Raw genomic sequence first — 12,656 nt, 5'->3', positions numbered from 1 at the left:
AAATTGGTGCATAATTTACTACAAAATAATAATAAAAAAGCTTGAACAAAAAGAGAAGTTGGAGGTACAACTATGTGAAAGTCAAATGTGGTTATGAACAAAGCAGCTATATTGGTGGCACACATTTGTATTTACATTGAGGAGAAAAGCTGTAAACTCTAGAAGAGGAGTTACATGAGCACTGTCAGACACCTACAGTAAAGCAGTAATACCCTTCAGGGCTCAGAAGGCACGCACAAAGGCTTTCGAAAACTTATTTCCCAACTTTTTTCTTGCCATGAGCTAAGTATCCATTGCAGCAAGAAAACTGCAACTTGAATAAGAACATTACCCAAAGAAAACATTCAGTTTTTTCATTGTATATCAGCAACAGTCAAGTTGCTGCTGGACAGAAGAGATGGAAGAAAGGCAGAATTCCCAAGACCGATACGTTGTCAAGGATACAGAATTTAAAGGCTTTTTTACTTCAGTAGGAAAAATATCACCACTGACTCTTCACTTTAACAACGATAAAGAGGCCATGGATATGGGTTTTTTATTTTGTTAAGACAATAATTGCTATACTACAATTGTCTGCTTTACCCAGAATTTCTCCATCAGTATTGCTGCTAGAGTTTTCTACTCTGCTCCTTTATATGACAGGAGCTTCCTACAAAGCAAGCATTTTGAGCACAAACCCACATTTTGAATGTTACCTTATATGCAAGTGTGCTTGAAGGTTCTAAAACAGCAGCTAAAGTGCATTACCTGGTGAAGCTGTAAGCTTCCAGTGCTTTGATTTTAAATTAAACAATTCAGCAATTAGAATATTCCTATTTGAGCATGTTGCTCTTGCTGGTTTTGTTTACCAGGGAGATATGCATTTAATCAATAAATCTGCAATTGTCATCAATAAAAACAACAGTTGTGACGGTCCCTAATGTTCCTGCCCTACTTCAGCTCATTCTGCTACAACAGCTTTTAGGCTCCCACCTCTCTCATCACAGGTAAGTTCACAGGACAGAGAATGGGAGTTTGCATTTAGTTCCAGATGGACCAAGCAATGCTCAGAAGTCATCTACAGTGTGTTTTGAAACTCCCGAGTTCATGAAATATCGCCAGAATGGTTTAGTCAGCTTCCAACAATTTTCTTATTTTGGCTCATAAGTGGTCTTAATTAATGACAAAGACATTTAATACACTAATAGAATGCACTTTATTGTGAGACTCCATAAATCTACTTTGGCAATTAATTCATAGTCCAAAGATTAAAGTAACAAGGGGTTTTTTGAGCAATGGGGAAGGAAAAAAAAAAAGAGTATCATACCTTAACTTTGTCCATACCGAGACGTGCAAAAATAGAGGACACTTCCAACATTGACTGAGGTGTCTTTGTGCACAAGGTTTTCATTAGACTTGCAAAATGACATTTGTAAGCATCTAGTTCCATAACGAGGTTTCATGTGTCAATGCAAGAAACTAAAACGGCTGTTCCACCCATGTATTATCTCAAAAATTGAGGCTTATTCTTGAAGTATTATGAAGACCCATCACCACCACCACAAAGAAAAAAGCACCCCAAGAGATCAGAAAATACCCACACAACCAAGCACAAAAGTGTACTGCAGTTTCCACAGGATCAGAGCCACACACCTGACACCAAAAATCCCTTCCTACAGAAGATTCCAGGTGGCACTTCATAAATAATATTTAGTGTAGCCACCAAAGTGAGGCTGTATAATTAGAATATCCAGCACTGATGTGAAAATTATAAAGCAACACCAACTAACAGCAGAAACACCCCTTAGGTGCACACAGCTTCTGAGGGTTACAGGAAGAGTTTGCTTGTGCCAACTAGTTTGGCTTGAACAGCAGACAAGTCACTTAAATACAGGAGGTATGTACCATACAAGAAGAGATTTAGGTCAAGGAACTGACAAAGAAAGCAATCGGAAGTGTGCCCAGGCGGCCAAGGCGGCCCATGGCATCCTGGCCTGTATCAGAAATAGTGTGGCCAGCAGGAGCAGGGAAGTGATCGTGCCCCCTTGTACTCGGCACTGGTGAGGCCGCACCTCGAATCCTGTGTTCAGTTTTGGGCCCCTCACTCCAAGAAGGACGTCGAGGTGCTGGAGCGTGTCCAGAGAAGGGCAACGAGGCTGGTGAGGGGTCTGGAGAACAAGTCTGCTGAGGAGCGGCTGAGGGAACTGGGGTTGTTTAGCCTGGAGAAAAGGAGGCTGAGGGGAGACCTCATCGCTCTCTACAACTCCCTGAAAGGAGGTTGTAGCGAGGTGGGGTCGGTCTCTTCTCCCAAGCAACAAGCGATAGGACGAGAGGAACCGGCCTCAAGTTGCGCCAGGGGAGGTTTAGATTGGACGTGAGGAAAAATTCCTTTACTGAAAGAGTGGTGAAACATTGGACCAGGCTGCCCAGGGAAGGGGGGGGGTCCCCATCCCTGGAGGGATTTAAAAGACGTGTAGATGAGGCGCTGAGGGAGATGGTTTAGTGGGCATGGTGGTGTTGGGGTGACGGTTGGACTCGATGATCTTAGAGGTCTTTTCCAACCTCAATGATTCTATGATTCTATGAAGCTACAGAGCAGGGCAACAAAGTAAATTTCTAGCTCTAGCAGCCAGAAAGAGCTGAATAAATTATAGGGAAGGACAAAGAAGGAGATTATTTGTGTTCTACATCGGCTACGACTGTATTTGCAACTCAGCGACAGAGCACGTACAAGAACCAAAACAGAGATGTACTTTTAAACCTTATGAGCTAGGAAGCAAGTCCTGACAACAAACAATCAGGAAAAAGGATAGCGTTACCATCATTGAATTCAGGCCCAGATTATTAATAGTGAAATCATGAAAAACTAGAACTGCATCCTGCTTCAGGAAAACTGCGTTAACAGCACCAGGAAGCAGAATCTGAGCTGTGTACCAAACCATCTGCAATTTGAAGGATAACCGTCACAATACCAAACACAGTTTGGAGGCTTGCGTACAGCCAGAGAGTTTTGCACACATGGCCGCCTTGTCCCTTGCTCCACTCTCCCCACATACGAACGGTTACCCGTGCTGTTGACTATCAAGCACAAACACTACAGCGGAGCCTTTTTGGGGGGGAAAAAACCAAACAAACCATGGGGTGAAACAGTTGCAAGACAGAGCAAATAAATAGCTTCCATTTAAAAGCTACAAACTCTGGTTTTAAGAGTGAGAACCAAAACTTAATGTGCTTTTATATTTGCCAGGAAAATGAGTCTCAACAGCCACACCATTTTCAAAAATGTTCTACGTTTGAATGAAGCATCGGCCTCAAAGAATAAAGTCAAGGCTTATTTTCAGTAACCAGACATTTTTGGACTGAAAATGCTATGCTTTAAGTCTTCCCAGAACAGCTCAGATGTCCATGCAACAAAGGTAAGATAACAGTTCCTATCTGTCACGTCAAAAAAAGTGTTTCTTCCCAGAAAGAAGCATTTTAATGTTCTGAGCATCCAAGGGTGAAAATTGAAGTTTAGAAGTTGAATTTCAGCTTGTCACCAGTACTAACAAGCCAGAACAAATACGAGGTACCCTTACCTTCTGTTCAAATGAAGCTCCGTAATAACCATCATTGAGACCAAAAATAATCTCATTGGGGTTTCTTGCGTGTATCTGTAAGAAGAGAAGAAAACAAATCATTTTATGGTCAGCTTACTATGACTTTACACTGCAAATGAGCATAAATTGCTCTGTTTGATGGTCAAATGCAGTTTTTCAGCACCTGTAATTCCAGAAGCACGTGAAACTCCAGAGAAAATTGAATTTAGCCATAGAAAATGCATTTGCTTCACAGCTTTAGTAACAGTCACTGAGTACGTTCAGCCATTCTACCTTGAAATCAGAAACACTGGCCAGAGCATCTTTCTTATTGTTGCATTTCCAGCTGACAAAAATAACTAAGAGATCAGGAAACTAATCAAAGAGATAAGTCTCAAGAGTAATTGGCTTTCACATGATATTACCTAAAATGATACTCAAAATTAGGCTTTTGTGGTCACAGCAGACACAACATTAGCATTCAGTATTATAGCTAATATCCTGCTATTAATGTAAAGAACATTATTTCAAATAAAACCATGCGCTAGAGCATATTATTTAGAAGAAATGGCTCCCTGTCCAGTAATAACAAATGGAAAGAATGCTACAATATGAAGGGTACTGGGTTTGGCTGCCATGGAGTTAATTTTCTTCATAGCGGTCCGTATGGTGCTGTGTTTTAGATCTGCGACTAAAACAGTGTTAGTAACACACCAGTGTTTTAGCTATTGCTCAACAGTGCTTGCACAGCATCAAGGCCTCCTCTGTTTCTCACTCTGCCCCCACAGCGAGTAGGCTGGGGGTGTGCGAAAGCTTGGGAGGGGACACAGCTGGGACAGCCGACCTGAACTGACCGAAGGGATATTCCACATCACGCTTAGCAGTAAAAAAAGAGGGGTCAGTCTTTGCGAGGGAGCTGTTGCTCGGGGACTAGCCGGGCTTCGGTCTGTTGGTGGGAGGTGGTGAGTGACTACCTTTGCATCACTTGTCTGTTGTTCTCCCCACACACGCACGCTTTTATTTTTTTAATATTTTTTTTTTCTTTCAGTTATTCAACTGTCTTTATCTCAACCCACGAGTTTTTCCTCACTTTGCTCCTCTGAACTCTTTCCCAGCCCACACAGCCGACCTGAACTGACCGAAGGGATATTCCACATCACGCTTAGCAGTAAAAAAAGAGGGGTCAGTCTTTGCGAGGGAGCTGTTGCTCGGGGACTAGCCGGGCTTCGGTCTGTTGGTGGGAGGTGGTGAGTGACTACCTTTGCATCACTTGTCTGTTGTTCTCCCCACACACGCACGCTTTTATTTTTTTAATATTTTTTTTTTCTTTCAGTTATTCAACTGTCTTTATCTCAACCCACGAGTTTTTCCTCACTTTTGCTCCTCTGACTCTTTCCCAGCCCACCAGTGCAGGGAATGCTGGCCAGGATCAATCCATCATGTGAAGCTAGAGCAGTCATTCCCTATAAAGCTTTCTTCCCAGGCTTTGAAACATCCCAATTTAAAAAAATTTTTTAAAAAATGTAGATTTAAAGTGAGACAAACTATGATCTACTCTACATAGATCCTATCAATTAATCAATCAAAAAGTGCCCATTGGAATTAGGACCATCTATTTGATTCAAAAGGCACCGTATTTTTTGGTGTTTTTGTTATTTATGTGATATGGGTTTCTTTTTGAGCCACTTTCACTATAAGCTCCACGATACAGAAAACACCTTGCTACTCACCTCTTTCAAAAGCCTGCTAGTAAGAGACAAATACCAGAATTAAAACAGATCTTATACAGTAAGCTCCTTGGACTGAAGATCTTTGATGGGATGTCACTACCATGAGAATGGATTAAAACCGTAAGATACACAAACATTATGATCTATGTTCATTTAACTATACGTACAATTATACTATTTCCTTGAATTGAGGCATTGCAATTTAAAGCACCAAGTGCTAGCAGTGTCATTTAAGAGGCTCAGTGAGCAAACGGTAGCTTAAAATATTCAGCTAGTCAAGATTTAAAGCTCTGAAGAAAGCTAACATGAATCTCTGCAATCAAACTTTAAAATACGCCCTTCAAATGCATTCATTTCCTTTCTTAGCATTCTATATATCTGTTCATCCAGATGCTTTGTTTCCATAAGTAAAAAGTTGAGAAAAACTGTTTCCACATTACCTGCTGGCCCAAGTACTTTAACCCATCTAGATTGACCTTCCATTCAATCAAAAGCTGAAAGTGCTCCTTCTTGCCACCCCAGATCCTCACCACAAAACAAGAGACAGAGGTATCAAGACGATCAGGCATTATTCCAAAGTCCAGACTCCGCCATGTCGGTTCTACAGGTATCCTCACCACAAAACAAGAGACAGAGGTATCAAGACGATCAGGCATTATTCCAAAGTCCAGACTCCGCCATGTCGGATTCTACAGGTGTTCAAAAAAAAAAAAAACACACTCAAGCTGAAAGTAGTCCTAAAATTGACAATTCAGAAAGTAGCAAAGCCCACGTCAAAGATTAAAAAAACCTTAAGAATAACGAACACCAGCCATTTCAAGGTTTACACGGAGTTGAAGCCAACAGGCTCTGCTGCTTCCTTATTCTGTTTTCTAGAGAGAATTCCTGAGCTAAAAGCTACATGCTGTAAAGTACTTTAGAAACTCTGAGCCGGCTCTGCTTCCTTCCATTACAAGATGTTGAAGAATTCACTTCAGAATTTACTAATTCAGTTTAGCCAAATCAGGAACTTTAAGAGTGGAAGTAACATTCCTTTCCAAGTTATAATTCAGCTTCTGAAAACTAGGGTATAGCTGACATTGCAAAAGCTAAATTCTATTCCCCAATAATTAAGTTTGCATAATTTATTGACAGGTTTGTTCACATTCTTCTCCTCCTTGACTGATGCAGATGGCAATCTTCAAATGTTGTCACTAAGAGCTCCTCTTCACTCCCAGAGATCAGACTTGCATCGCAAGCTTTACAGAAGCAGCATGCGTTAAGCTAAACTGCAAACATCTACTCCACCAGAACTCAGTTTTGCAAACACAAGGCATTCCAAGAACTTGGACTCACCTCTGATAACATTTAAATTAAAAATTTATGGAAACTGTTGTAATTGGCCCAAGCTGCAACCAAACCAAGTCAATCCAACACTACTAGTGCCAAGAGCCAGATACCAACTTTAGGACTTCCACAGGCCATAAATCACAGGGTGTCCAAATGCAGAAACGGGAAAGTGCTTTTTATATGTATCTCCCTCCTCTGCTGCACGCAGAAATGGTAGCTCCTCCAAAACAAAAGGTAGGAACCCACCATCCCATGGAAAAAAAAAAAGCCTTTCCTTCTAGCGCTTAAGCAGTTTGGAACGGGCCAAGCATCTCTGAATTGGTATTAGGCAATTTAGAATAAGATGCCTCTGAAAAGAAGGGAGGGGCAAAGTCACCCAGTAAGTATTACAGAAGGAATGCATTAATCAAGTTTTCCTAAGGAGAAGGGATATTTGGTAGCTATTCAGACACAAGAATAACAGGCCATTAAAATACCCATAGATGATGTATGGGATTTGCTCAAGACATCTTTTGTTTAGATTTTTGTCATTCCATCTCGTATTTCCTTTGGTTAGATTCCCTTTTTGTTATTCTTCTTCCTGATTTAGAATAGGCAGAACTCAAAACCCTAGAGTCTCAAGGAACTTGTCTCTTGGACAAGTTAACAGCCTTGTGGCTGTAGACAGCTTTTCCTCCGTTCAGGAGGTTTTCAAAGCATTTACAGCCCAGTGTGCTATAAATGGTGCAGTTTTACCGTGTTAATGCAGACATTAAAAACTCTGTTTAGCAGGTTTTCAAACTCCCTTACCCAACGCTTGCAACATCCTACTCCCACAAAAGAGACCTACCCCTTCTCAGTGGTAATAAACTGTTCAGTTCTGGTCCCTTCACTGATCTGAACTGGAAAGTTTAGAAACTCTAAGGCGTTTTCAAACTTCAGTTTCTTAAAGCTAGTAGCTCTTCAAAGAATATACATGTTTATATATGCAGGTACATGTTCCTTACTGTTCACCTATACAACAAAAAGATGTTCAAAGAAATCGGTGGTATATGCTGCAACACCGTTTGACTCTCCCTTTATTTGGGGTGTTGCAAGCAGGGCCTCTGCTTCTACACAAAGGTTGCTATACTGCACAGCATGAGCTTCTAATGAATCTGTACACCCAGCAAAGTAATATACAAGTGCTCCTTGAATAAGCAATTTGCAGGCGTTTAAATAAAAGCAGCTAATTCTGTTGCTAATACCAGCAAGAACAGCAAAAAAAAAGCGGAAAAAAAAGATGAACCGTAAACAAACCTGAGTTATGATGCATACAATTCTCAGATACTGAAAGAAGTTAAACCAGTAAAAATCCAGCTAACCCTACTTTGTCTATTTGGTGTTCTCAGTATTTAAAATGGATATATATTGTAAAGCTTAACCTGAGCACTGAACAGTTTTCACATGAAAATGCCCTGCCCTTGGAGTGTTTAGTCCTGTCTGCAGAAGTACCAACAGATTAGAGCTCCACAGCTGTTAAAATGAACTCGCGTTTCTACTATTCAATAACTCACTATTCCAACCCTCGTGAAAAGAACCTGAAAAGCAGGAGAACGTGATGCTCCTCACAGAACTGAGGAGTGGAAATACACATTCAACAGTTACGGTATTCAGCAGAGAAATCAATATACTGGAGTAACAACACAATTTTAAAAAGAAAGTTTTTCCGTATTGAAATAACTTACCAGAGAATTCTTGATCACCTCACTCTTATAAAATTCTAAAGAAAAATGAGTAAAAAAACACCTTTAGATTAGCTTAAACACTGATACAAATCTTAGTATTTGAAATACAAAAAGCTAAAATAAGTAACGCTCATGAAAGAAATGCCAGTGGGTCTAGTTTATCAGTAACAGATTCCCGAGAAAGACTTTAAAATGCAGTCATGCTTTTGACTAACAGTACTCATTCACACTTAATTATTAGAAGTCATTATTTAGATTTAGCATTTCATCTTTATACCCAAGATAATCCTCAAGATTTACTGAGGCTTTGGTTTCTGGGGAAAGAACGTGCCCCAGTACTTTACAATATTTGGATGACATTTGCAAAGTGACTAGTTTGTCATACGACATCTTCCTGGAGGAGTGCAGCACAGATAAACTAATTGCGCTCCTTTCCTGAAGAGCAAGGGTGACCTGTTCCAGATGCTTAGAAAGTGAATGGCCAAATTACCTCACAGAGGTGCCAAGAACCCTGTATTTAAATGGAAATAAGCAACTGCTGACACATGGGCCTTGGCTTTCCCAGCCAAAATGAGAGCTTAAAGCCTTTAGGCAGACAGCTCCGGAGGCTGGAATACAGATTTTGTACAATATCCCTCAGTCCACTGGAGTCCAAGGATAAAGCTTTGATGGAGTGCAGAACAGTCCCATACACCAAACACTGTAGCAAAAGTGATCAGTTACAGGTTCAACCAACCACCACAAGAAAGTCCAGGTAGCAAGCTCAAGTTATGTATTCTTATCCTAATAAAACAGCGACCTTGCGGAGGGAAAAAAAAAAGAGCAAGGTTCAACTACACTAGCTGAAAATAAAAATTAGGAGAAAACCAAAATTTGCCTGCAAAGCTCCAACTGTCGATCATATCAAAAGGAGCATAAAAATATTTTTTTAATAACAACTCTCCACAATGAAGAGCTATACATTGTAGTGGAAAGCACAGCATTAAAGAGAAATAAGATCTAACGCTCAAACACAGTTATCAAAAGCAGAACAGATGCCTGGATGCTTCGTGTCATTGGCTGACAATTCTATTTTTGGAAAACTTTGATAATAGTAAGTGCTGGTTTATGCTCCGTAAAATAACTGGTACGCACAGAGTGGAACACTCTCTCCCACACACAAAGCAACTGAGGCTCCAAAAGCTTTAACTTTTCTGTGCTCTGGGAAGTTCCCAAGTTTCTTATATTATTGGTGGGGGGAGAGGAGAGCAACAACAAAAATAGGCTGATTTAAGAGACTACCAAATCTGTCATCTGGTTTGCTTCCTTGGCTGCTAACACTGAAAGCTTTTATGAAGTTCAGGAAACTAAAGAACTCTTTTCCACTGTTAGCATACGCGATGCAAATAATGGCAGCAGGTTGTCAAGGCAAAAAGAGAACACAGAATTTGTATCATAAGAATTCAAAGATTAGTAAAAAAGTTGATAGCAAGCCTTGTTTACCTTTGTATATCTTCGTGTTATCACACAAGTGAAGAGTGAAGTACGTGTCCAAGAGGCGATAACCATTCTTATTGATAATGTTACGTGCAGCGATGTTACGAAGATGACGAAGCCGGCGCTAAAAATGAGAAAAAACCTAAATAGTTAAAGAACTTTCTTAGATTGAAATTGAACCCTTTCATTTTTTTGTATTAAAGCATTTTAATGATTTCCAAAGCACTGTTGTCAAAAAAAAAATTCCCACCAAACACTCACGTTTTCTTTGGCGGAAAGCTAGTGTGAACAATAAGCATTCAAAGCCATAGGAAACCGACTGGACAAGCAACAGCCAGCACCTACGAGCTCAGATTAAGCAACACTGATATACAAGACAAGCTGTTCTTACTCCTCTCCTATATGTAATTTTTATTCCACATGTCTGAGTCACCCCAACTATTCGAGCAGTTTCAAGCAAATACGTGACACCATTAGCATCAAACAGCAGCAGTATCACCCAGGTGTTCTGCATCATCACATTGGAAACACTTCCTAGCCAAAGCTATTTTCAACAAGCACTAGCGGACAAAGAGCTCCAACACAAACCACCACCTAATCCAGAGCCGTAAGTAACCGGCTGACAAAGCTTCCTGAATTCACAGCAATCCTGGAAACTGCTGTAACAACCTTAAATAAAAGTAAAATACATCAGAAAGACACATCCAGATTTTCAGGGAAAATTAAGGGCATAGTCAAATTCGTGATGTCTGTCAGCTACCTTCTGCTTGGATAACCGAGTCCTTTTCTCTTGGATTGAATACACCAGAATATATCACTAAAATCTTTAGTTTAAGTGATTTCATCCAACTCCAACACTATGTTAGTTTGCTACAGTACTGTATCTCGAACAAAAATCATCAGATTGAACCAGCCCCTGTCCCCCCCCCCAAGTGCCAAATAGCTTTAATAGTTGTGGCTAAAATCCTCAGCTTCAAAGCATACTACGCCCCTCATCTTTGACAAATATTTAACATTACTAGCTTATTGTTAAATTTAACTAGTTAACAAAGCAATTTTGTAGGACTGTCCAGTCGCTCTTAAATCATTGTTTCGCTGTGGTTCTCATTTTAACTTTGAAAACCCCTGCATGCTTAAAACAGACTACCACGAACTTAGCACTCGGCAGACTGCCACTTCAAATATATAAAGTTCTCACCAAATCCTTCGGTATCATATTCTCCCAATCAATCTGTCAACCTACCAGAGTCTCACCCATCTACCACGGGGGTGTTGACAAATGGCTCCCTATCCTTTTTGGATCACCACAAACCACCTACAAGCCTCAAACAACTGGTTTAGTGCCTCCTTTTACCACAGATTTCATTTTACAGCATACTTCTTTTTCCCCAAAGCTTGTTAATTTGTAAGTCTGGATCCACCTTAAAAGAAACACTCTCGCCTTGACCAAAAGCGGATTTAAAATGCTTTTGAAACCAAAAGACAACTTTTCTGTTTGCAGCTTGTCCTGAAAGGCTTTTAACATGAATTGAAAAATCCATCATCCATTTTGGAATGACAATATGACACTTTATATCACTTAATATCACTTAAGTGATATATTAGTTTTCCTTCCTGGAAATATATAAGAATATTAAATTTCTGTTCATGTGACAGACTCAAAACCACCACTGGATTCATTCTTGCAAAGTCTATTTATGAGTTAGACTAAAAACAGAGCCTGAGATAGGATGCCCAGATACCTCTAGCATATACATACACTACAAAATTTAAAAAATGAAGTAATAACCTTCTAAGCTGCTTAATTGCAGAACTACATGGTCTTATTTTATTAGAAATTGGTATCAAGAACATCAACAGAAAGATTAAGCCTCACTTAAAGAAAACTATATGGACCTTGTACATTATTTCAAATCTAACCTTAGAGCTGTGTAGTTTTGCTGGCCATTTTTATGAGCAACTTAAACACTCCTTAAGTGGCGGCTTTGAACATACATTGCACTCCCTATAAAAATGACTCAAGGGTTTTATGTGCCATATCTCTCCTTTAATTAACTTCAGTAGCAGACAAATCAATCATCTACCATGCTCATTCCTCCCTTCTTTTGTTTTTTTTTGGTTTGTTTTTGTTTTTTTTTTTTAAATCCCTTACAACCTAAGAATAGCCCACATAGCATCTCACAAAGAGGGTAACTTTCTCCAGGTCATTTTAGGATTGCAAACTAATTGTGTGACTGGTTTAAGTAGTATGTTACAATGAAGCAGCCCTCAAGCAAAGCCAAACAAGTTTCTTGTCTTTCACTATATGCAATGAGGTTTGGAAAAAGGTGTAGAGTGTCATAACCTACAGGTGCATCTCCACGGTTTGTTTTCAAGACTTTTTTTTTTTTTAAACTTAGATCTCTTACATGATCCTCCTTCTTAAGAGAGGAAGTTAACTTCATTGCAAAATTGTCTTTGGAGAAGTTTTGTTGGTTTGGGGGTTTTTTTGGTTTGTTTTTGTTTTTTTTTTTTAAATCCCTTACAACCTAAGAATAGCCCACATAGCATCTCACAAAGAGGGTAACTTTCTCCAGGTCATTTTAGGATTGCAAACTAATTGTGTGACTGGTTTAAGTAGTATGTTATAATGAAGCAGCCCTCAAGCAAAGCCAAACAAGTTTCTTGTCTTTCACTATATGCAATGAGGTTTGGAAAAAGGTGTAGAGTGTCATAACCTACAGGTGCATCTCCACGGTTTGTGACTTCTTTGCACCCTTCAAAGTCTCAAATTTATCCCAAAGTCTGAAGCCTCACTTCTCCCAAACCAGCTGGAAGAAGGACATTAAATCTGGGGCTGTGAGACCACACCACAGTTG

At 39.8% G+C, this 12,656-nt stretch overlaps 1 protein-coding gene across 1 annotated transcript in view; it reads right to left on the bottom strand.

The window, feature by feature from the left end:
• Window positions 1-12,656, bottom strand: part of UVRAG (UV radiation resistance associated) — a 102,354-nt gene that overhangs the window by 75,144 nt on the left and 14,554 nt on the right. Inside the window, exons 2-5 of the mRNA XM_009286117.2 lie at window positions 9,805-9,922; window positions 8,319-8,357; window positions 5,728-5,888; window positions 3,558-3,632 (exon numbers count right to left, since the gene is read on the bottom strand). Coding sequence (XP_009284392.1) covers window positions 3,558-3,632; window positions 5,728-5,888; window positions 8,319-8,357; window positions 9,805-9,922 — 393 coding nt within the window. The remainder of the gene's footprint in view (window positions 1-3,557; window positions 3,633-5,727; window positions 5,889-8,318; window positions 8,358-9,804; window positions 9,923-12,656) is intronic.

This window comes from Aptenodytes forsteri, unplaced genomic scaffold (assembly GCF_000699145.1).
Source record: "Aptenodytes forsteri isolate BGI_AS27 unplaced genomic scaffold, ASM69914v1 Scaffold231, whole genome shotgun sequence".
Lineage (NCBI taxonomy): Eukaryota > Metazoa > Chordata > Aves > Sphenisciformes > Spheniscidae > Aptenodytes > Aptenodytes forsteri.
The sequence above is the reverse complement of the archived record's forward strand: the minus strand, read 5'-3'. Positions and strand labels throughout refer to the sequence as shown.